The sequence below is a fragment of the Corticium candelabrum genome, chromosome 4 (assembly GCF_963422355.1).
Source record: "Corticium candelabrum chromosome 4, ooCorCand1.1, whole genome shotgun sequence".
NCBI lineage: Eukaryota > Metazoa > Porifera > Homoscleromorpha > Homosclerophorida > Plakinidae > Corticium > Corticium candelabrum.
Window position 1 is genome coordinate 6,950,014 of NC_085088.1, and position 22,771 is coordinate 6,972,784.

Here is a 22,771-nt window from a genome sequence, read left to right on the forward strand (position 1 = left end):
TTTATCGATTGTTAGTATTACAATCCAGGATAAGAGCAATATTGTTGTTTCCGCTCTATATGTCTTATCTGGTAACCACATTTCCCACGTGCTCTCCATTCTTTGAACGGACTTTAGGGTTAGTTGCATAAAGCTAAGTATATAATTATTATAGCTAGCAGGCTGTTAACAGTAACCCAACACAGTAAACTTCCCAGTTGGGGTGTCAGTTAGCTAGGAAAGAGTGCGTCTAAGATCCGTTTCTAGTCTTCATCCTTGGAAGTTTCAGTTTCAGACGAAGACGAATCTTCTGATTCTGGACCAACTTTAAATTGCCATCTGCTCTACAACGTCGTCTAACACACCGTGTGTTTTTCTGTAATACTTCTCCACCTTCTCAAGTACGTGCCTCACGCAGTTTGCCCACTTTTCCACAGTACGTTTGCTAGACCTCTACACAGGCGCTTGAAGTCTTCCATTGTAAACCCAGCAATGCCTGTATTGTGCTGTGCAGCATAACTGTAGGTCAGAGGAAGCAGGAAGGTCAAAGTCCTTATGGTGATGTCATCAACGCTCAAGAATGCACTAAATGGCTGGTCAGTTTGCTTCTGATATAGTCAAATTTGTCAAGTTCTCGTGGTTTCCAGACGCTTCTCTGAGCGAGAAGTGAATGAGTATGTATCTGGTACATATAGCTGTTCCTAAAAGAGCCAACTGACACATAAAACCAGTGAGCGCATAGAAACGTCCAGGCCTGTTGTCATGGGTTATAGCGAAAGTACAATTTTAGTATATCATTGCATCATGACGTAAACAGCGTTTCAAGCCAGCGAGGCAGCCAGAGGCAACACGTTCATATGTACACTTCCACGTAACAACATAGTTACCTAATTTGTCATTGACACCATAAACTCTTGAAACATAGATGTTAATTGCCTCTTGTGACAACATAACATCCGTTTACACAGGCACTACGCCAAGCCTTAGGGTGTACCCTACATTCCACCAGTCGCTCTAATTCGTGAACGCACTTTAGATCCAAAATCATATTACACGGACCTGTGACTCACATGTAAAGCCTGCTATCCCCATATTTGATAACTCATTTCTAAGCATTACGCAACATTTAAGACCACGTCAACAAATGATGGGGCTATAGCCCTGTCCAGCTCATGCCACGCTATGCCCCCTGCAGGAGCCTAGCTCTCCTTTTATAGATATGTAGAGATGCGCAGAACTATCAGAACTGAAACGTTTTCTATCTCACACAGGTGCCTTTTCTTCATGTTCATACTCACTTCACGCTCTTACAAGAGTCTCGTACGGTCTGTCCAACAATCGGCCTTTCCTTCTTCCTACCCAACGTCCTGTTGTTCGTTCAAATACGGAACAACAAACCCGTAAACGCATTACTAGCCATGCAGTAGCACGTGAATCGATATCAAAGCGAGAAAGCTAGCCGGACAGCACTAGGTATAGATTTTAGCATCAAAATACAGAAAAGCAACATTTACACTGTAATGTTGGTGCAGTATGTCACGTCAACGTTATCAGTTTCTACGTCTGTCATCCTTATAGCAGGTCACTTGACAGCTGGAAAAGTTGAGGGCACGTGCACCCAGGGTCACCCCCGTTTCCTATGCGCGTATGGATCATTTTAATACAGCTGTTATACTTGACAACATGGGTAATGTAACGAGTACATACAGTATCTATATATATTAGAAGTATAGAGAGAGATGTGTATCTATCTAGCTATGCACCGCGCTCGCTGTCTAGCTATACCAAAAAGATGTATTTGATAATCTGACAGTCAATTATTTGATCATTTGACAGTCAATACGTGTAGCAGTTGCATCAATACCAACTTCAAACCAATATTGCTTCATTGCCATAGCAACAATTGACGGTTAACATCTACGTTGTGTAGATGCTGTTGAACTGGAAAAAGAACAGACGGTAGTGCGTATTACTGTGATTCGTTGCAAGTCCTTCCTCCACGCTAGGTTGCTACATACTCGTACCACGTGTTCTACACGCCTTACAGCTGGATCATAAACACGCCGCGCAACTGTACGGACTCACACTGTACGTCCATTTCTTTGCCTTAATTAAATTAAATTGGCAAGTAATAGTAATGTCGAAGTCTTTTTTATCAATATCAACGTGTTACCAAGCCTTCAACTTTTAGTGTTCCCTGAACACAAATCTGCACAGATACACGGTCGGCAAGCGGTTATATCCGCGTTGCGCTGCGCTAGTCTCGACGCTAGGCCATCTTCGTCTTACGTGTTGAAGTAACGCGCGGCAACGAATCCGCTTCCTGGCCGCGTATCTGTGCGAATTTGTGTTCACGGAACACTAAAGTTCGAGGCTTGGCAACTTGTTGATATTGATAAAAAGACTTCAACTTTACTAATACTTGCCAATTAACTTAAGGCAAAGAAATTGACGTACAGCGTGAGTCCGTTTACCGGTCATGTAAACCCTACGTATAATCGCGAGGGTTACTCCGCGACGTAAGGCGAAGAAGATGGCCTAGCCTCGAGGCTATAGCGCCGAGCCGTACCGCAGATCGAGATACGCACTGTGTGCAATGCATGAAGCGACTCTTAGAAATAAGTTGTAGTACGCACATGGAACTGCCGTTCTAAGCGCAGAAAAGTGCTAGAGCATACGTTTCTGGCACGTATGAGAACACGTGATATACTCGAGCAACCTAGACGATAAGGAAAAGATGGGAGTGTCTCACTCTTAGCTATTCTGTCATCTCCTGGTGTATAAACAGAAGTTGCAATCTCCAATGACTGAGAATATGCGTCTTTTGCTGCATCCCATTGTAATAAATGGCTATGACATAGACCTACGTTGATACATGCTAATGACAATAGCAATAAGATAATAACAATAAGAAAGTGATCATATTACTCCATCATATGATTTTTACCTCTAACCATTTCCTCTGATTCTGAAAATGGTCTCATGAGAATGGCACGCACTCTGCTAAACATTTGTAACGACTCTTCATAGAGTCTCTGCTCGAACGTCATTTCTCCTAGGCGCCACAATACTGCAAAAACATTACAGATATGAAATCGAAAACAAAACTGAAAATAAGCAGCAATACAATTGCTAAAGCAAAATTCATGAGATAAATATAGTGTAAGAAAACTGCGCTTGATAGCTATTTCATTATAACTCGACACGCGCATGCGTTCGAGTAATGTCCCTGCATGTAGACCAACCAAGACGGCCAGACAGTAGGGACAATTAGAGTGCACAGCATGCGCTCAATATAATGTTGCTGGTGTTAATTAGCGATGTGATGATGCATTTTCATGCTTTCATGAGGTATCAGCTATCGGATGTCACATGATAATCAATGTGTCCTTGCAGTCTCCCTCTCAGCGCACTGTACACCTGTCATTAGATTCAAAGTGAATAGCAGCCGAGGGAGCACCACGTCAGCGCTTCTTCATAACTTTACTGTATTACAGGCCCGGACCTCGGGTATCGAAGCCAGTACGACTGGGACACGGTCATGGTCGTATTTGTCGGTGCCAAGTTTTGGTAACAGCGAGGCAAGGAAGAAACTCCGACATGGTCCAATAGTGCCATAGTTACTGTGATGTTCAACCCCGGTCCCGTTAATGTGAGAAAAGCTATAACTAAAGAATTCGACGAGAAAAGTTGTCCAGCAAGATTTGCATATAAGTCACTTGCGAGGTATACGGACGGACAGCTTCGACGCTACCAGATGGTGCCACTATGACACTGCCAGGCGATGCCGCTTTATCTCTACCAGACATCACCGATCTGACAGAGTCACACACTATCACAAAAGTAAATAAATTGCACGTTGATGAGAAGACAGTAACCTTGGCAACTAGTCTTGACAGCGCAATTAGAGCAGAAAAACCGGGTAGAATCGTGAAGTACCTCATGATCTCTTAAATGCAGCAGAAGATTCTTGTCAGAAGCAGTCGCAGTAATATCACTCGTCTTGGTTACGGCAGCCACAAATGCTACCATTGATGAGTCATGCTTTGCTCTGCGACGACTGAAGACCGATCTACCCCGTTGTACAATGTCTCAACAACACCTCAACCATTACGCTTTCCTGCATGGACTTGAATGACGTTGCTAACGACTTCGTACAATTTTGACACTGCGCTTTGCACTGACTAACTAGCAGTGTAAATATTTTTGGAATTTCGAACTTCCTTAGTTAAAGAAACATAAGAGCTTGTTCACTAATCAAATTTGATGTATATAGCGGCATCTTTGATAATAGCATGTCTATCCACAGTTTTGTTGTATACTGTATTACACATGCAAGCACAGCTAGAAGAGGGCCACGGATCTTCCACTTTTCAGAAGGCTCTGACACCTGGGCCCTGTTTAAACTTATAATGCACATATCCCAAAGTCTAAGTACAAAAGGATATTACTCCAGTCAAGTAAGCAATGAAAATACAAAACGGTATATAGATCGACAGAGAAGACCTTAGAACCCATAGGAGCCAGTATCAAGGGTAAAAAATTACAACTAGGTCTACAATATAATAGAAATGACATCAAAAATAGAAAGTAACCAAATGTATTCACCCAATTGACTACAAACCAGGGTTTCATAAATCAAACTGTACTACAATGTAATAGCTAGTTAGTTTGCAGCTTTCATTTCTGTACATACACGTACTCTCATGCCACTTGCCACGTTTTGAAAACTATGGTCTATAAAATTTAACTATCAGCACCATGCTGTTGCGCCCAATGCCGATTCATTGCAAATATCAGTGTAATCAGGAGTATATCAAGAGGGAAGATGAAGCATCCCCATACGTATGGGTGGTAGATTCGAGCCAGTCCCTCCCCGCCTTCGTCATTCGCCGGATTGCCAATCCCCGCCGGAGAGTGGCAATCCTGGGAACGGCGGGGGAGAGATTGTCAATCCTCGCCGGAGAGTGACAACCCTGGGAACGGCGGGGGAGAGACTGGCTCGAGTCTGCATGGATGGGGTGATATCGTTGTGATGGTAAGAGGCGGAGCGACTACCCTAATATGGTAATTTTGAGTTAGCACTAGAACGACGGTTTTTAACACTTTCGCTGCAAGTGGCGCTTACAAAAACGAGCGTGACGTTTACAGTAACAATTCAATTAGTACAGCACTCACCTAGACAGGAAAGTGGTAAATCCTTTTGTTCTTACAACGCTGAACCTTCTGAGAGGACCCGACTTTCATCTTGTTGTCAGGTCATTGTTCGACCGTTGATCAACTTTCTAGCAAATTCATCCGGCCGCCGTCTTCTCAACATGACGCTAACTCAAACTTATCTACAGCAACGTTTTCGAAGTGACGACGTTCAACGGGACTGTCGAAATGGCGAGAATCAGACGAGTCATGACTTGGTATATATACGGTTATCGGGGTGAGTACTTAAGCCCTGCTGCTCGGATATATTTCCAAACGGAATTCGCGTCAAATAGATGCCAAGTTTGATACACCTGTTCCTCGCAACGGCAGCAACGTCTTCGAAGTAATGCGACGTCCACCGGGACTGTCGACATAGCTTCAACGAGGTATTTGAAAAAGGGACCCTCCGCTACATTTTCTGTCTTCAACGAGATACTAGTTATATAACAATCAATAGTCTCAGAACGGGATACCATTGACCAGGATACAACTGTGAACGAAATTTTTATGAGAAATATGTTTCCGGATAATTCTTCAGAGATACTCTTCATGATAAATTAGAACGGATACTCATGCGACAAAATATAAATTTGAATACATTGGAATTACTTGATTCTTCCTAATTTCTCAGAACGAAATATAATTGAACGGGATGTAATTCTGAATGAGAATTGTCGGGCTGCTAATTTCTGAGAACGGAGTAAAATGCATGTGAACTCGAGCAACAACATGAATTTACATACCCTATTAAATTAATTAAATTTATGACAATTCTGTGAGGGGCTGCTAATGAGAATGCATACAACGATAAATTAATGAACTAACAACTAATAATAATAATAATAATAATAATAATAATAATAATAATAATCAGAAAACCTATGCATCAGCTGTGGTGTGAACGAAATCCTTCTCTGACTGACGTCTCTGAGCAGCGTTTGGCAGACCAGAAGCGATATCTCCTAACTTCTGGAAGTCTGACTGAATCAGAGTTGGAGGAGATCAAACGCGAGGCCGCACAGGATGGAAAGCCCGTCTCAGGTTTGTTATCTGTTACGACTGATGTTTGTCCTGGTGTGCAGATGTCGGCGTTGGATGTGGTTTCTGCTCTGTCAGCTGATAGCTCAGTTGTCACGCCTTTGCTTGACAATGTGTCACCTTGCATGGCTTCAGTCAGGATGGCGCCTGCTGCACGTGGTGGGAAACCTGTCGTGTCAATTATGCAAGAGGATCATGAGTTTGCTAATCACTTGGAAGATGGCTCCCTTGTGCAGTCAGTCACTGTTCTCTCTAAAGACTCCTCATCTGCAAGAGATAGTGGTGTTATCCTATCCGTAGATGACACTTTGGATTCCGTTCAGTGCAGTGCTGTCAGGGAATCACTATCCCCTGGAGACTCTGTGAGCTCTGATCTGATGACTACACATCCTAGTATAGCTTCTCGGCTAGAAAGGATTGAAACTCCTACATCTCAACTCAGTCCAGACTGCTGCCAAACGGAGGATGGTCTTTCGCTTGATTGTGATGCTGCTGTGGACCCTGTACTTCGTCGAGAGTTTCTTGAGGAGCTGCAGAAAGTCAGGCAAATTCTTATCTGTGAGAGACAACGCCTTCCAAGGATCTTTGTGAACAGTGGAACCCTGAAGCTTATTGGTGATCTTAACACGATTATCAGTTCGTTGAAGGATGAACCAGATATGAGTGAAATCAGTTACCTGGTATACTCTTCTGCTTCGCTAGTGTCCAAAAGGCGGGGCTTAAAGACGACGAAGTCAACCAATTCTCAAACACCGACATGGAGATTAAGGCTGGATATGGAGATTCTCACACTTCGACGTGCGATCTCACTATTGCTGGAGGTTAGAAAGGGTTCATCGGGCATTCGTATGTTACATGAACTCCGACGTCTTCGGCATCGGTTGGACATTTCCTGTTCGGAGAGTTGTGAGGTCTCCATCAATCGATTGAAAATGGAACTTAAGTCCAAGGTCGAGCGGACCAGGAGGCTGGAGAAGAATCGTAAGAGACTTCGCCAGAATGGTTTGTTTCAACGAGATCCTGGACGGTTTTACAGAGAGCTGGATAAGCAGACTATCCAGGTCACTTCCCCGCCATCCGAGTCTGAGATTGAACAGTATTGGGATGGTATCCTACAAACTGAGGTACATCACAATGAGTCTGCCTTCTGGCTGAGACGTCAAACCGATGGCGAGACGCACCGGAAAGATGAGCAGCAGTGGTTACCTACCTCAGACAATGAGGTCACATCGTGTCTCAAAAGGATGGGGAACTGGAAGTCTCCTGGTCCAGACAAGGTTTATGGTTTCTGGGTCACGCGTATCACGTGTCTTTACACTGATCTGACTCGTAACTACAACATGCTGGTTAAGAATCCAGACTCCGTACCCGACTGGTTGTCTCAAGGAACAACTACTCTGATTCCTAAGAATGACAAGACTGACCAGGCCATAAATTACCGGCCTATCACATGTCTGTCTGTCTTCTATAAGACCCTCACCTCAGTCATCAGGCAGAGGATTGCAGGGCATTTGGATCAGAGAAACCTCATGGCTCCGGAGCAGAAGGGTTGTCGACAGGGATCTTTTGGTGCAAAGGATCAGCTGTGGATCAACAAGCTGCTTACCGAAGACTGTAGGACCAGGCACAAGAGCTTGAGCATGGCTTGGGTGGACTACCAGAAAGCCTATGACAGCGTGCCACACAGTTGGTTCCTCCAATGCCTTCAGCTGCATAAGATCAGTCTTGTGCGGGTTCCTGTCACGTGTGATGAAAAGTTGGAGGACCTCGATGGTGCTTTCTTGCGGGAATAGTACGATCAAGACAAGGCTTATGCAGATCAGGAGGGGTATTTTCCAAGGTGACTCACTTTCTCCACTTCTCTTCTGTATGGCTCTCAATCCTCTGAGCAAGGATCTGAACAGAACCGGTTACGGCTACCGGATGACCACTGGGCATGGTGAGACTGCCAAACGTCAGCTTATCAGTCATCTACTTTACATGGATGATCTGAAGCTGTATGGCAAAAACTCTGATCAGTTGGACGGGTTGTTGCACACGGTTTTACCTTCTCTGATGACATCCAGATGAAGTTTGGTCTGCACAAATGTGCTGTTGCACACCTTGTCAACGGCAGGCTATCTGGACACAGCTCTGGAGTGACGGTAGGAAAAACGGACACCATCAACTGTCTCGAACCGGGTCAAGTCTACAAGTACTTGGGTGTAGATGAGAGTAACGTTATTCAGCACAGCATGATGCGGGAGAGACTCCGTCGTGAGTACTTGCGCAGAGTGAAGGTGGTTCTCCGGACTGAGTTGTATGGTCGGAACAAGATCCTAGCCATCAATGGGTTTGCACTACCGGTTCTCACTTACGGTTTTGGCGTCATTCATTGGAGGTGCGCGGACCTGCAGCAGCTTGATCGACGGACCAGAAAGCTCCTCTCTATGCACGGTGACCACCATCCTGCGGCAGACGTTGACCGACTGTACGCTCCTTGCAGTGATGGGGGTAGGGGGTTACAACAGATTGAGTCGACATATCAATCTTGTATTGTGAGGCTGAACTGTTACCTTGCTGACAGTTCTGACCCTTTCATGCAGATGATACGGGAGTGTGACTCTGGAAAATCTTCACACTCGATCAAGCGCATGGCTTGTCGGTTTACTGCACAGCTGCGGAGGAGTCTTGCTTCGGACGGCAAGTCGCAGAACTTACACAGGAATGCATGCATCTTGGTTGAAGGTGGCTTCGAGCAAGCGCCTGAAACAGATGCGAGACATTACCGTACGTGTTGCAGTTCTCTTCGTGTGCGGTCCTGGAGCGGGAAGCCTGTGCACGGGCAGTATCGTCGTCTCACTGAGCAACCGCCTGTGGACATGAAAGAGACCTACGGATGGCTAAAGGCAGCGAATCTTCCTGCTGCAACTGAGGGACTGGTTGTTGCTGCTCAAGACCAAGCTCTTCGGACTCGGTACTATGAGCGCAAGATTCTACATCATGATGTCAGTCCTACGTGCCGCATGTGCAGTGTAGGCCTGGAAACAGTAGACCACATTGTGGCAGGCTGTAGTGCTTTGGCAACGACGGACGACACTGATCGACACAATCAGGTGGCATCCATCATTCACTGGGATGTTTGTCGCCATTTTGGGGTTCCAGTGGAGAGCAGATGGTACCGGCATCATCCTGATAGGCTTGTGGACACGGATGACATTACTATGATGTGGGATACCACCATCCCCACTGCCAGGAAGATCAAAGTTAATCGTCCAGACATCTGTCTCAGAAATAGGAAGACAAACACTTGTCTTCTTATTGATATCAGCTGTCGTGCTGATGGCAACATTGGCAAGGAACATGCTGAGAAGTTGGCGAAGTACAGCGACTTGCGAGTGACGATAAGCCGCATGTGGCATTGTCGAACACTGGTGGTTCCGGTGGTCTTGGGAGGTTTGGGCACAGTGCACGCAGGTATTGCACGGTGGCTGGACATTATTCCAGGTCATCACAACCTGCAGCACTTACAGAAAACAGTGCTTCTGGGATCTACTCGGATCCTTCGTATAGTCATGTCTTCTTTCTAGACAGCCGTGATGGTCTAAGTACTTCTGAAGCAGGGTTTGCTTCCGGTACTTGTAATAGACTTTCCAAACCAGACTGATCTGGTTGAGCACGACATAATAATAATAGAAATTTACTAACCATTAGTAATATTAATAACCAATCTGCCCGTGCGGAGAACGGAAGGGTGAGCTAGTACCATATAAGGGAAAGCGTAAACAACAGCTCGGCCCCTTACCATCTCAAAGATATCACCCCACCCATGATGGGTAACGGACGCTCCTCTTTATATGCTCCTGGTGTAATACAACTTGCTCATGTTTGCTTGATTTAATTACTAATAATTATTGATAACAGCAAGTTGTTGCGTTTATGCTAGACACGAATTTCTAACATTTCATACAATCTGAGTGTCATTTCAGCTTTATCATTAGCTCTAAATAATTAGTCTAAATCAATCAAAGGCCACACCTTGCAACAAAATTGAGAAGCTAGCAACCACACGCATATGTTAATTATTTACAATAGTCATTAATTCAAAACGAAAATAGAATTGTGCTCAACGTTTGTGTCTACATCAAATGCTTCTAAAAAGGTGAATGAAAGAAGTAACATGGTAACTATAATTTTCAAAAAGAAATGAGCCAGCAAAGAGAAGATTTAGATAAGAGAAGATCCAAAAAAGTAAAGAAAAGAAATACAATAAAGATACAACAGCAGCAGTTCTGCGGTATGCAAATTTTAGAACCTGATAAGAAACAATGACAAATTGGGAAACAAGGGAAGATGTTTGCCTTAACGCATTGGATTAGCGCATACAGTCACGGCTACTTGCCAGAGGTCAAAAACTGAGTAATACATTAAATGAATGAGATTTACTTACCATCGATAACTTTACGATGAGTTGCAGGAAAAGCTTTCTCTCTAATTGGCAGACATTCTCTCAATATATGAGTTGCCTTCTCAACGTCATCTACACGTTTGTATGCCAAACCAAGATTCCACAAAGCTGCAAAACCAACCAACCAATTGAATACTACCATCAGTAAGTAGTATTGACTTAGTTATGAAACTAACTTGTTCCAATTTCAGGATGATGTTCTGGGTAAATTGAACGCTTATGCTTCAAGCATATTTCAAATGTTTTAATGGCATCACTCAACTTTCCATTTTTATTGTAGTAACATAACGCTAAGTCATTGAGACCTAAAGCACACAACGGTTCATGTTCATAATTACAATTGACAATAGATATTGAAACATCTTACTGTTGTTTTAGTGCTACATTAAATTTTAATCTCAATCAAAATTAAAATTCACACTTACTTACTTGATATTAACTACAGTATCATTAACTCTACACTTACAATTAAGAAAGTTTATTGTAAAATCTGTTACTTTGACAAGTTTGTCTCCATCCAACCAAGGCAAGGTGTAACAATGATGGTTGTGCACAAAAACATGCACATTGCATAATCTGGCTACTACATATAAAAGTCCAACAAGTTAACAATAAGCCTGGCAAATAGACCTGTACTGGCATTTAGTGAAACACAGATGATGTAAAACACAGATGACCATATAAAAGGTTATAAGTGGCATAGTGATACATCTTAAATGTTTCAATGTGTCACTTTTCCAAGTTGCCCCAACGATTACCTGAAAAGAAACGCATTGATATTAAACATAAATTGAAGTACAAAAAGCAAATATAATGTTCAAACTGTACTCTCAAGCCATCAAACTAATATTGTGTTCCAGTTACTGCCCTTACTACAGTAATTCATTAATAATCAATTGGAGTTCTAAAATGCCACAAGAAAAAGAAATCTTTGGGTGCAATTCTACTTTAATAGAACATGTAGAAAAGTTGGCATTAGTCTGTTGTGAAATTTAGTCTTTCTTCTGTTAATTGCATTATAAACCTTGTCTCTGAATTTGTATTGCTGACATATAGTAAAAATGCAATTTGAACAGTTTAAAGACCGCTGAATGGCGCACATCTCACATAAATCCTGGCAGCCAAGAGTTTGATAACCAACATGTTTCATGTCTTCATGTGCATTGCCTGTACGAGTTTCTGGGAATTAACCAATTCCTGTTGAGCATTGCATTAAATACAGATAACACCACAAAGTGATTATATGAATCTGGAAAACAGAACCGCCTGTCCACTAAACTATCAGTGTCACATATTTTGAATGATGAGGTGCAAGTCTAAATAATTTCTAAGATGTTTAATTACAGCATCACAGTCACATCCTGTTCAAGAGGTAGATGCTTGATTAATCCTTCAGTTGCTTCAGCTACATTTGTATGCTTGATTGTATTTGCATGGCTGATTGTATCAGCCTTCACATGGAGCTTCGATCACATCAAGGTGTGCACAAACAAATTGCAGCAAAATCAAGTCATTTTTTAAACAACGTAGGTAGTCATCTACGTAAAAACGATTATTCCTTTATTAACTACAGTAGAAGTTAGAAACAAACACATCAAACAACCCAGAATTTATCTTTCTTTTCTTCTCTTTCTCTCCATACACTCGCCCAATTGGCTGTATATATAGACAGACAGGCAGACAGACAGACAGACAAACAGACAGAGAAGCAGACAGACAGACACACAAACAGACAGAGAGAAAAGACACACACACACACACACACACACACACACACACACACACACACACACACACACACATACACACACACACGCACGCACAACATCATCATCTAATGATCTACTATCATATCAACATTTACATAAACAAAGATGACTCCTTGCGGCAGGCATGTGTTGCTCAAATATGTCAATACATTGACGTAAAATGTCGATCGCTTTATCAAGATTACCAGATTTGATATGGCACTCTGATAATTGACTCTTATCTATAAAGTAGACAACAGCTAACACATTGGTATTGCTTTTCAACATTCATTATTTTCCATACATATTGCAATGTCAAGGTGATCATCAGGCAAACATTGAGATGCAATACACAAAGACTTCTTACACAGCTGAAAGGCTCTTTCCTTGTCACCCAGATGTGAACAGCACTGAGACAAATAATGAAGAGCTGTAACAAAAACACCATTTATCCACTTACAATACTTTCTTTTCCAACCCAAAATACTTCTATAAATATTATCTAACCTACAGACACATCATAAAGACCTGGGGTTAAGTGTTTTCTGATGATTGCTAAACTTTTTTCAAGCAATGGACAAGCCTTCTCGTATTGTGCAATTTTTATTGAGCAAAACCCCATTTGCATTATTGCTGCAGGAACAAGAATATTTAAAAACACATGCACATATCATATCTTGATATCAACATTGTAGAGTATGACCTCTGGAATATAAAACGAAATCGACAAACTATTAAAAGTTTAAACTACAGCAATAGTGCGTATTCTCATTTTCTGATGTGCTGCTTTGACACAAATCTGGATTCCTTTGCACCAGACAGGCACACAGATATCACGGCTATCCTGTTGTTCTTGGTCTTCACTGCCGTGGGATTGCTTCCGCAGGTTGCCGTTTACACGTCACACAGTACGATGACATGGTGCTTTCTAGAAGAATATCACGCATAGGACGCTCCTTCCAACGATGGACTATGAAGTAGATACAATAATAACCACACAGAACGATAATCATACCCTGTCGCTTTCTAGAATTATACACCATTTTCTTATCAGTATTTTTACGTATACTGGTCGGCAGGTCGCATACCAAAATTATCAAAATACTCCAAATCTCGTTTCCCGTTGTAGATAGCCACCTATGCAATGGGTGCCACCGCCATCGAAGTAATCTTCCAGGTTAATGACAAGGCAGTAGTCGTCTTTGGGGTGGGCGGGTATAGTATCTTTGCCATAGGTTCTTGTATAGTTGGTTACAGCACGATCTCTCAATATCTCTTCAATCTGTATATTAGTCAACGGCTTCCAGAATTTTTACCTTTAGGTAATCTTCTTCTTTCTGATCTTCTCATTTCTTTGTTCCTTGGTGATCTTCGTCGTCTTTTCCAGATGGTCTAGCATTAGCAGCGCCTAAGCCGATGGCTTTCTGGATTCCAGCAGATGCTGCGGCCAGACCCACATGGCCGACAACTTTAGGCGCGAATTTGATGATATACAGGTGATGGTATAGAGATGGCGTTATTCCAACACTCAATCTATTACTTTCAAATATGAATAGCAACACTCAATGGCTTTCAGTTGTCAGTAACCAGCTAACAGACATTTGAAAAGGCTTGGATGAGATAAAAAAAGGGAAGCAACCAGACAGAATCGATAAACAATCAAACCTAAAGATATCTAACCATATATATATATATATATATATATATATATATATATATATATATATATATATATATATAAAGGTGATTCCAGAAATCAATTTCAATCACATCGACAGCGATCTGTCAGAGAGTGACATCCGTATGCTCAACTAGCTGTACCTCACCTACCACCCCAGATCCTGTTGTTATAAAAATGTTTAAATCCTTCCAACGAGAAGACATGGCTCTCCACGGTGAGCTACCTCGGCAGGGTTGGGTGCCGTGGGTGCCACGGTGCCTGTCTTTGTAAATCCATCTCGTTCAGTGTGGCCGACTTCGGTGTGGTTTCACACGCACTGACCATGAAGAAGAATTACATGAAGGAAGTGCAAGACTGTCGACAGCAACCAGAAAAAGATGAACAAGTTGAAAGGATGTCTTCGAGGAAAGAATTTCACGAGGATATTCTGCTCTTTGAACTCAACCGATTGGATGACCTCGCACCGATATGTATCCTCTCATTCCGGATAAGCTAAGTAGAAAGAACTATAAAATGCTCAAGGTCGATTTTCCAGGATCTTGCTTGGATATGGCACCACCACTCGTCGTTGTCCGTGAGACGTTAACATAACAATATATACCAGTCATGAATGATTACAAGAATGTGCGACCCTTGGTTTGGAGACCCGTCGTTTGGTTGATGGAAGACTTTCTTCGGTCGTGGCAGATGGATGTTGGTGGCAGCACTAATCCAGAATTGTTTCCAGAAGGGTATATTCACAAATACACGATAAAATCACCAAAGGGTTGCTAGAATTGAAAGCGCTATCGTTTCAACTCACCGTCAAACTACAACTCCAAACGGTAGACGATATGTGGATCCATCTGTCGCTTGGTCACAGACGAGTGTTCGTTTTGGACGTTTCGATATCGAGAAGGCTCTAATAATATTTTTCCTCAAATCCAACACCGCCTTTCGAAATGGGTGCCTAGAGGATATAAAATATCTTAACTGCGGTTTGCTATCGGCTAATAGATGCCAGTAATTTTCCCAGAGCCAGCTGATTCTGCACCAGTTACCAATATATAAGTGACCAGGTAGTCAGTCAAAGCACTACTCTCCATTCGCGTTGACCTGACCGATTTAAGCAGATAACGAGAAAGATCAGGCTCCAGGAGTGCTTTCTAGATATTTATTGTTAATTGTATTGACGTAAACTGTGTCAGGTATACATCATTGTAGACATTATGTTTGCGCAGTTACAACTTTAGAAGCTGCCATGTCAGTCATTTTTAGCCGGCTGGAAAAATTCTTGGGGCAATCACTGTATCGTTTCTGTGTGAATGCTATCGGGCAAGACTCAGCGTTTGTCAGAATGCGGTAAGACCGAGCTTATCTTGCAGGTACGTCTTCATACATCCTCCCACCATTCGGAAGACTCGGTTTTGTGTATGGTAGTTTCGACCTTAGAGAGTGGAGACGTAGCGCCACCAGGTGATATTGTGGTTCTTGCTCATTCCTTGGGCGGAGGCTTTGATTATTGACGGGCTCCATTGTCTACATAGTAGCATCTGCTGCATAGGCGATGGCTCGCGACTCTTCGAACTCTAGGTTGGTTTGATTGCTCCATTGGTTCCAACCTGGCCATACTTGACAATGGTTTTGAAAGTCTTACAACAACTCTGGCGGAACCGCTTCGTCTAAGGTCATGGTGGAAACAGTCATGAACAGACTGTCGGTGTCCGTCTGGAACAACTCAAAGTTGCGACGGTTCACGTACTATAGAGAAGTCGCAGTAGAACTCGAGCATTCGTAGTTTGGCAAGTTGGTACGCTGCGATGCCTACTTGGAAGGGACGTGTGATGGTGATCCAAGGTTTGCGCGACTGCAGCTAGTAGGCGTCTCCGATTGCATCGAACCAAGCGATTAGCACGACTCGATCAACGACGTTTTAGTCTTTGGGGTAAGTGGCATTGGTCTAGGCGCTCTAGTGCTTCGATGAGGTTACCATAGGCGTAGCTACCAAACAGCTTGAATACTTCTGCCAACCAAGCCTTCTTTCTATCCACATCTCCGGTGAGTCTTGGCTAGGTGACCTGTTTCACAAACCACTTGAATATCTTCTTGGTTTTGTAGTTGATCGTGCGATATAGTGCAGTGACCTCTAGACCATGCTCGATGTATCATTTGAGCATGGGAGCATACACGAGAATCCTGTAGTCTATTGGCAGACATGGTGCCGAGTAGATATTTGGTATTGATGCGTTCCCTGCCGGTGCGTTATAGATAATCTAACATGTCATAAGGGACGTTGGCTTTGGATACTTCGCGATTGATGAATAAGGAACAATTTCTGCAAATTTATGGCGGAGGTGCGGTGGAACTCGGATTTCGACTTCTGCGCTACCAAACTATTTCTCTGCGAATAGTTTGCTAATGAATTGTTTTAGGTAGCGCTGGCTGTTGTTGCAGGGTTGGAATTCTCCTGTTCCTCGGGGCATTTCCTTGGCTATCGTCGAGAGGTATAAGGCATTGGCATCGAATCCCACAACCATTTGACAAAGCTGCAGGTTGTTATATTGATGGGATCGGATAAGAGTGACTCCGGCTTCGTGATACCTCGTAAACGTCAGACTGGGCCCGCCGGTGACGGCGTTTTTTAGCATGTCGTAGGCAACGAGATTTAGTGCTTCGTGTTCTTGATGGGCATATCGGAGTAGGCTCTGGAGCGATACACCGGAAAGTGACGGCGTCTTTCAAGATGTCGACTTTGCGCTTGTGTTCAACTTTTTGTTTCGGTGATCGCTTCTAGAAAGGGATCGACATCGAGGTCGTTGTAGTATTGCAGCCAGTCGGCAAAGGTGGTCATCTCTTGCTCTTAGAGTAATAAAGCAAACGTTACTAATGCACATTCCGTAGATGTAACCAATTGCCTCAACAAGATCAGTACATTGCTAATGATAGTGATACTCTACGAAATCTTACTAGTAAAACATGGTCCATAGTGCCCATGGTTAGAATTAACTAGAAGCTTGAATCTCAAGTCCCGAAGCCATCAGGTGTGTACTTCAGGCAAAAACACTGAAGTGCAATTTATAATTCTGACACTCCCGCTTGAGTCATAACCCACACACTATTCTCAATTGTTCTTGATTTGCCTTAAATAGCAACAAGACTTAACCATGATCGGTGTCTTGTACTTATGCTTGAATGTTTGAACGAGATGTTCAGCTTGACTTTCAGATTTGCAAGGGTGTTATAATTTTCTATTTTAATGCTATTAGTCTACCTATATAGTCTCTTCCACCCAGAAGGGAGGGTAAGGCTCTAGTTGTAATTTAGCTTCTTCAGTCTTGCTTATTGTACTTAATTTTTTTAGAATTTATAGACCAAAAGATAAGTGAATAAAGAAGAACTACAGTAATATAGTAGTCCATTCCAGAATTCGAGGTTTTCCTTGAATAGATCATGCTAAGGGGCACGTAGGCTCGTGAAATTGACACCATTGGAGAGCCCATCACGTGTCAGTTCCGCCTATGGTATGTACAAAGCTATCAGCTTTAACGTTTACCCGTAATGATATTATTTAGCCTACATGGTTGCTGTAATGAGCTACGATGGGCGGTTCTCAGCTGACACCAGAGCCGATCCAGGAAGTTAATGTGTTAGAATAGGCACGTGAGCAAGGAAACAGCTTTGTAAAACTTGTTAGCGAGCCGTCCTTGTCACTGTCACTGTCTGTAGTTGATTCCTTGTCCTCTTCACTTTCTATGAAGTGCGAGTGACCTCAGTGTAAACAGGATGTAAAAATGAAGATACTAACAGTTGATACGTCGTTTTGAAAAATGATCATGGCAATGTTGGTCAAGAACACGCCTATGACACCCCTATTATTCATAGCTGTCTCTAATTCTGGAACGTAGTATTTATAAATGCTCGGCCGGCAACATATCTCGTCACGTGATAAAGTTTTGCATACTGAGGTATTTAACCCAACCCACTGGTCTCACCGAAGGTTTCCAATGCAAGCGCGTAAACAACGTCCTAACTTGCGCACTTCCAGGCCAGTCGCTTCGTCTGACAAACAGCTGCGTTGTCATGGACAATGTCCGTTCCCCTTCGTGAATTCCCGTGGAACACCAAATTTCTGTTGAAGATGACACTATTGATTAGCCACGCACACCGAAAATTCAAGCCGTCAGACAGAAGAACCACTATCTATGCAAAAACACTGTGGAACTAGCCAACTGTTACAAGTCAGTTACCCTCGACGCTAGGCCATCTTCGTCTTACGTAGTTGAGTAAACCACGCGATCATACGTAGGGTTAAATCGACGCCTGGTTGTTGGTGGGAAAACATGCACGCTACAAATGTAGATTAGGCGTTGCTTCTAGGTGCTATTAAAACCTTTACTAAAACAAAGGACTATACACCATGTACACGATGGACGACCGATAGCCGAATTCTCATTAGCAGCTGCCAAACAAAGAGAGGTGGAGCCTTATGACGACATCAATTCGTCTATTGGTCAAAATGACACCACGTCTCGTCTATTGGTCGGATAGCTTCATTTGCATCTGCGCTAATCGAGTCTAAATACGGTCGTAGGCCAGGACTACCCTACTCTTAGCCCGGATATCGGGGCCTCGGGTAATAATAGAACATAACAGGTAGGCCCACGGCAGCTTGCCATTATCTTGCTTTACCCATCTGCAAACCATTGGGTTCAAAACCCCTGTACAAGAATGAGACCGAGGCGCGTCTACGCAACTCAACGCTTGAAACCAACCTGATTGTGCCCTGCTTATAACCCAAGCTTAGAACACATACGATACCTACTATGCTCACCCTGTTCATGAAAGCGTTAATTGTCATAACAAATTAATATGCACGACAAAGACCGCAATCATAAATTGACATTACAAAAGTAATTAACATTTATGGACAAAACCCCTACATAGACAACATTGAACGAAAAAAGTTGAACATCCCATAGATCTAAATAAGAGTGGTAAACAATCTACTAGCCTACACCCGGCAAGTCCGAGCACACCTGGTGGGCAGTAGAAATCAAACCCGCCCCGCACCGAATCTACTTCCCGTCTATAGCATGACGCAACTTTTGCGACGGAACAAAGCCCACCCGATTCGAGTCATTGAGAGAGGTCCCCGGCGAGTCGATCGCGGGCGCACGCGCGACCAGTCGAAATCGCACTCGTGCGTACGGACTGACGGACAAAATAGCCGCTAGCGCAATTATATATAGATAGATTACAACAATCACTTACTTATAGCATGTTTATGCAACATTTGTGGTGAGTCATTTTCTTGACAGTTTTCTATTAACTGTTTAGCCGTCATGAACTGATTCTGAGCTTCCTGTGGCTGTGACATCAGTAAATAGGCTTTGCCCATGGCTGACAATGCTATAACAATAACACAGTCAACTTCATAAACTCGACATACAAACATCATAAAACTGCTGGTCACCGTCAACACGCTGACTAATGTTTGGTAGCATTTCCGATGCTTTCAAGCGTTGCTTGCATAGATCGGCAGCCACATCCACATGATGAGATTGTAATGCTATAGAACAAGCAAGGCTCACAAGAGAAACACAATGCTCATCATTCTGGAACCACACAGCTTTCTGTGCTGCCGCATAAACATGAGGGACGAGAGAAATAAACTTATCATCTCTTAGACAAGACAGAATATCTAAGCCATCACGAAGTGGCAGAAAATTAAGAAGCAAGTGAGACAATTTGGCTAGTCTGTCACGAAGTAGCTCTGATTGACGCAAAATACGGTCTAAAACTGTTGAATGAACAAGTGGATGTATTAAGATATTTCCATCACGCACATCGACTAGTGAGTGAGACATCAATGTACTGAGAGACTTGTTGTAGTGATAACGAGGAAGTGGACCAAATGCAAGAGGTTGCAATATGAATTCAGGAATATTTTTATATGCCATAAGAGAAGCATAAGACAAAAGCAGCATGGCGTTGTCATCTGTTTCTTCCACTGTCTCAATATCAAGTTGCCATGTCAAGTGTACATGATCACTATTCATCACATAATATCTGGCCCTGGAAAGAAGATGTCGCTGATGGTCATTATCAGTTATTGACTGAATGTTTTTATCAGTTAGTTTCGACAAGTTGTCAGTATGAAACACATTGTATTGCTGCAGTGATTCCTGGAGATTACTGATTTGAAAATAATGAAGAAGTTTGTTCATATCAAGAGCAAGAGCTTCAAGACTTGCTTGTTGTGTTCTGATCAGTTGATAATATTGCTGACAGCTAACCTTTCTCTTCCTTATGAATGTTCCTGCGTGAGCAATAGCCAATGGTAAACCATCAATTGGACGTTCACTCACCAGACGTTGGGCATATATTTTCTCTTCACCTGTCAATTCTTCATCAGCAAGACCACTCCAGACTTGAAGAGCTTCCACTGCAGCTTCACATTTTAGCCGACTAAGAGATGTAACTTTGCTAGCACACTTCATTATAGGATGGTGAAAATCACTAAAACGAGTAGTTACCAATACATGGACATGTGCTGTAAGACGAGGAACAATTTTTTCCAACACATGCAAATTATCTGCTCCGTCATATAGCAGCAAAATTCTGCTCTTCCCATAAACATATTGAAGAAATATATCATTGTCATCAAAAACACCCCCTCCCATTGACTGCATTGATGACTGCCGCAACTGCAAAACAGTCACAATCAGATTGTTTAAAACGATTGAATGCATGTAATTGTATCAATTACTGAGTGTTGCCATACATTTTTTCTCAATGAGAGATGAAGAGAAGCTGATGACTCTCCATTAAAATAGAATATTCCGTCAGCATACATCTCCTTGTACATAGCTGCATACGTTTCTGACAAGTGAGATTTACCACACCCACCCATTCCATTTATAACCTACAAAAAATTAATTAATTGGCAAGCACAGCAATGCTCTCTCTCACCATGACAACTGAAAGCGGCAATATGTTATATTTATTTGTTTGTTTACTTACTTACTTTATTTTATTTTATTTTATTTTATTTATTTATTTACTTATAAGTACATCAGCTGTTGTCCTATGGATCGATTTATGGCCGAACAGGGAAACTGATAAACATAACTATGGTGTACCATTAGAAAAATGAAATTTCAAGTAGACAACACACCGACTACAAACTAAATCACAGGTCTCCTCTCAAAGGGTTGACTCTATTGAAATTATTGCTACGTCACCTCGCTCGCCTAACACAAGGTTACACGGACATTTACAAGTAACTGAAAACATTTTTTTAAATTATTTTTATGTTCAATGTACAAAGTATTTATCCCAAATACTACAGCCTATTTAGACAGACAAACACATCAACTCATGTAAACCATAAACACCAACGCACAGTTCAGAAAAATCAATTTATTTAACCTCCAATCCATATTTAATAACACAGTGTGCGTGCATGTGTGTGTGCCGACATGCAAAAAAGCCATATAAATATGCAAACTAAAAGAGAGAGACTACCATGGCTTAGTCACATTGATAGAAAAGTCTATAACCAACCCCTGCGAGAAAGTCTCACCGCGAACTGGCTCGAGTAGCCGTAAGTCGCCGCGAAAGGCAGCGAAAAATGGTTGAAATTACGCGACGCGGTGATTCAATTCGAATTCACTGCGAAATGCTGTGAAATTGCTGTGACTTGGCGCAAAATGGCGATAAATTCGTGTCGAAATCCCGCAGTGAATTTACCGCAAGACTTTCTCCTGGGGACCGCCATACATGCAAATTGGTTTTGCACAGCGAACTGTGGAATTAAAATGTCTAAACCAAAGCTCAATAGCACTATGTTGATACTAGCATAGACACGTTAAGATCACTAAATTTGGTTGTAAAATTGCTTCATAAACCCATGCTTGCCGCTCCGTTCTGTAAAGAGAATACAAGTATGTTCAAGTACGAGGATGCATGCAGTTGTGTTGTGTGTGTGTGTGTGTGTGTGTGTGTGTGTGTGTGTGTGTGTGTGTGTGTGTGTCTGTGTGTCTGTGTCTGTGTCTGTGTCTGTGTCTGTGTCTGTGTCTGTGTCTGTGTCTGTGTGTGTCTGTGTCTGTGTCTGTGTCTGTGTCTGTGTCTGTGTCTGTGTCTGTGTCTGTGTGTGTGTTTGTGTGTGTGTGTGTGTCTGTCTGTGTCTGTGTGTCTGTGTCTGTGTCTGTGAGAGGAAGAGAGAGAGAGAGAGGAGAGAGAGAGAGAGAGAGAGAGAGAGAGAGATAGAGAGAGAGAGCTAGTTTCGATCATTCTTGTGTGATAGTGTCGATGTAGAGTATAAGTTGTGTTTGTGTCTACATAGCGTACGTTAGTTTGCTTAGTGACTGACGTGATAGTTCTAGATCATATTGTGTCTACGTTGAAGACATATTTCAAATATATATATATATATATATATATATATATATATATATATATATATATATATATATATGAGAGAGAGAGAGAGAGAGAGATGGAGAGAGAGAGAGAGAGAGAGAGAGAGAGAGAGATGGAGAGAGAGAGAGAGAGAGATGGAGAGAGAGAGAGAGAGATGGAGAGAGAGAGAGAGAGAGAGAGAGAGAGATGGAGAGAGAGAGATGGAGAGAGAGAGATGGAGAGAGAGAGAGAGAGAGAGAGAGAGAGAGATGGAGAGAGAGAGAGAGAGAGAGGAGA

At 42.5% G+C, this 22,771-nt stretch overlaps 1 protein-coding gene across 1 annotated transcript in view; it reads right to left on the reverse strand.

Moving 5' to 3' along the window:
* Nucleotides 1-1,661: 1,661 nt before the first annotated feature.
* LOC134178294 (uncharacterized) overlaps nt 1,662-22,771 on the reverse strand; it is a 36,220-nt gene continuing 15,110 nt past the window's right edge. The window contains exons 15-24 of the mRNA XM_062645148.1: nt 20,856-20,996; nt 19,545-20,778; nt 19,343-19,480; nt 12,716-12,841; nt 12,528-12,653; nt 10,840-10,968; nt 10,646-10,771; nt 2,927-3,049; nt 2,732-2,857; nt 1,662-1,920 (exon numbers count right to left, since the gene is read on the reverse strand). Coding sequence (XP_062501132.1) covers nt 1,865-1,920; nt 2,732-2,857; nt 2,927-3,049; nt 10,646-10,771; nt 10,840-10,968; nt 12,528-12,653; nt 12,716-12,841; nt 19,343-19,480; nt 19,545-20,778; nt 20,856-20,996 — 2,325 coding nt within the window. The 3' untranslated portion in view covers nt 1,662-1,864. The remainder of the gene's footprint in view (nt 1,921-2,731; nt 2,858-2,926; nt 3,050-10,645; nt 10,772-10,839; nt 10,969-12,527; nt 12,654-12,715; nt 12,842-19,342; nt 19,481-19,544; nt 20,779-20,855; nt 20,997-22,771) is intronic.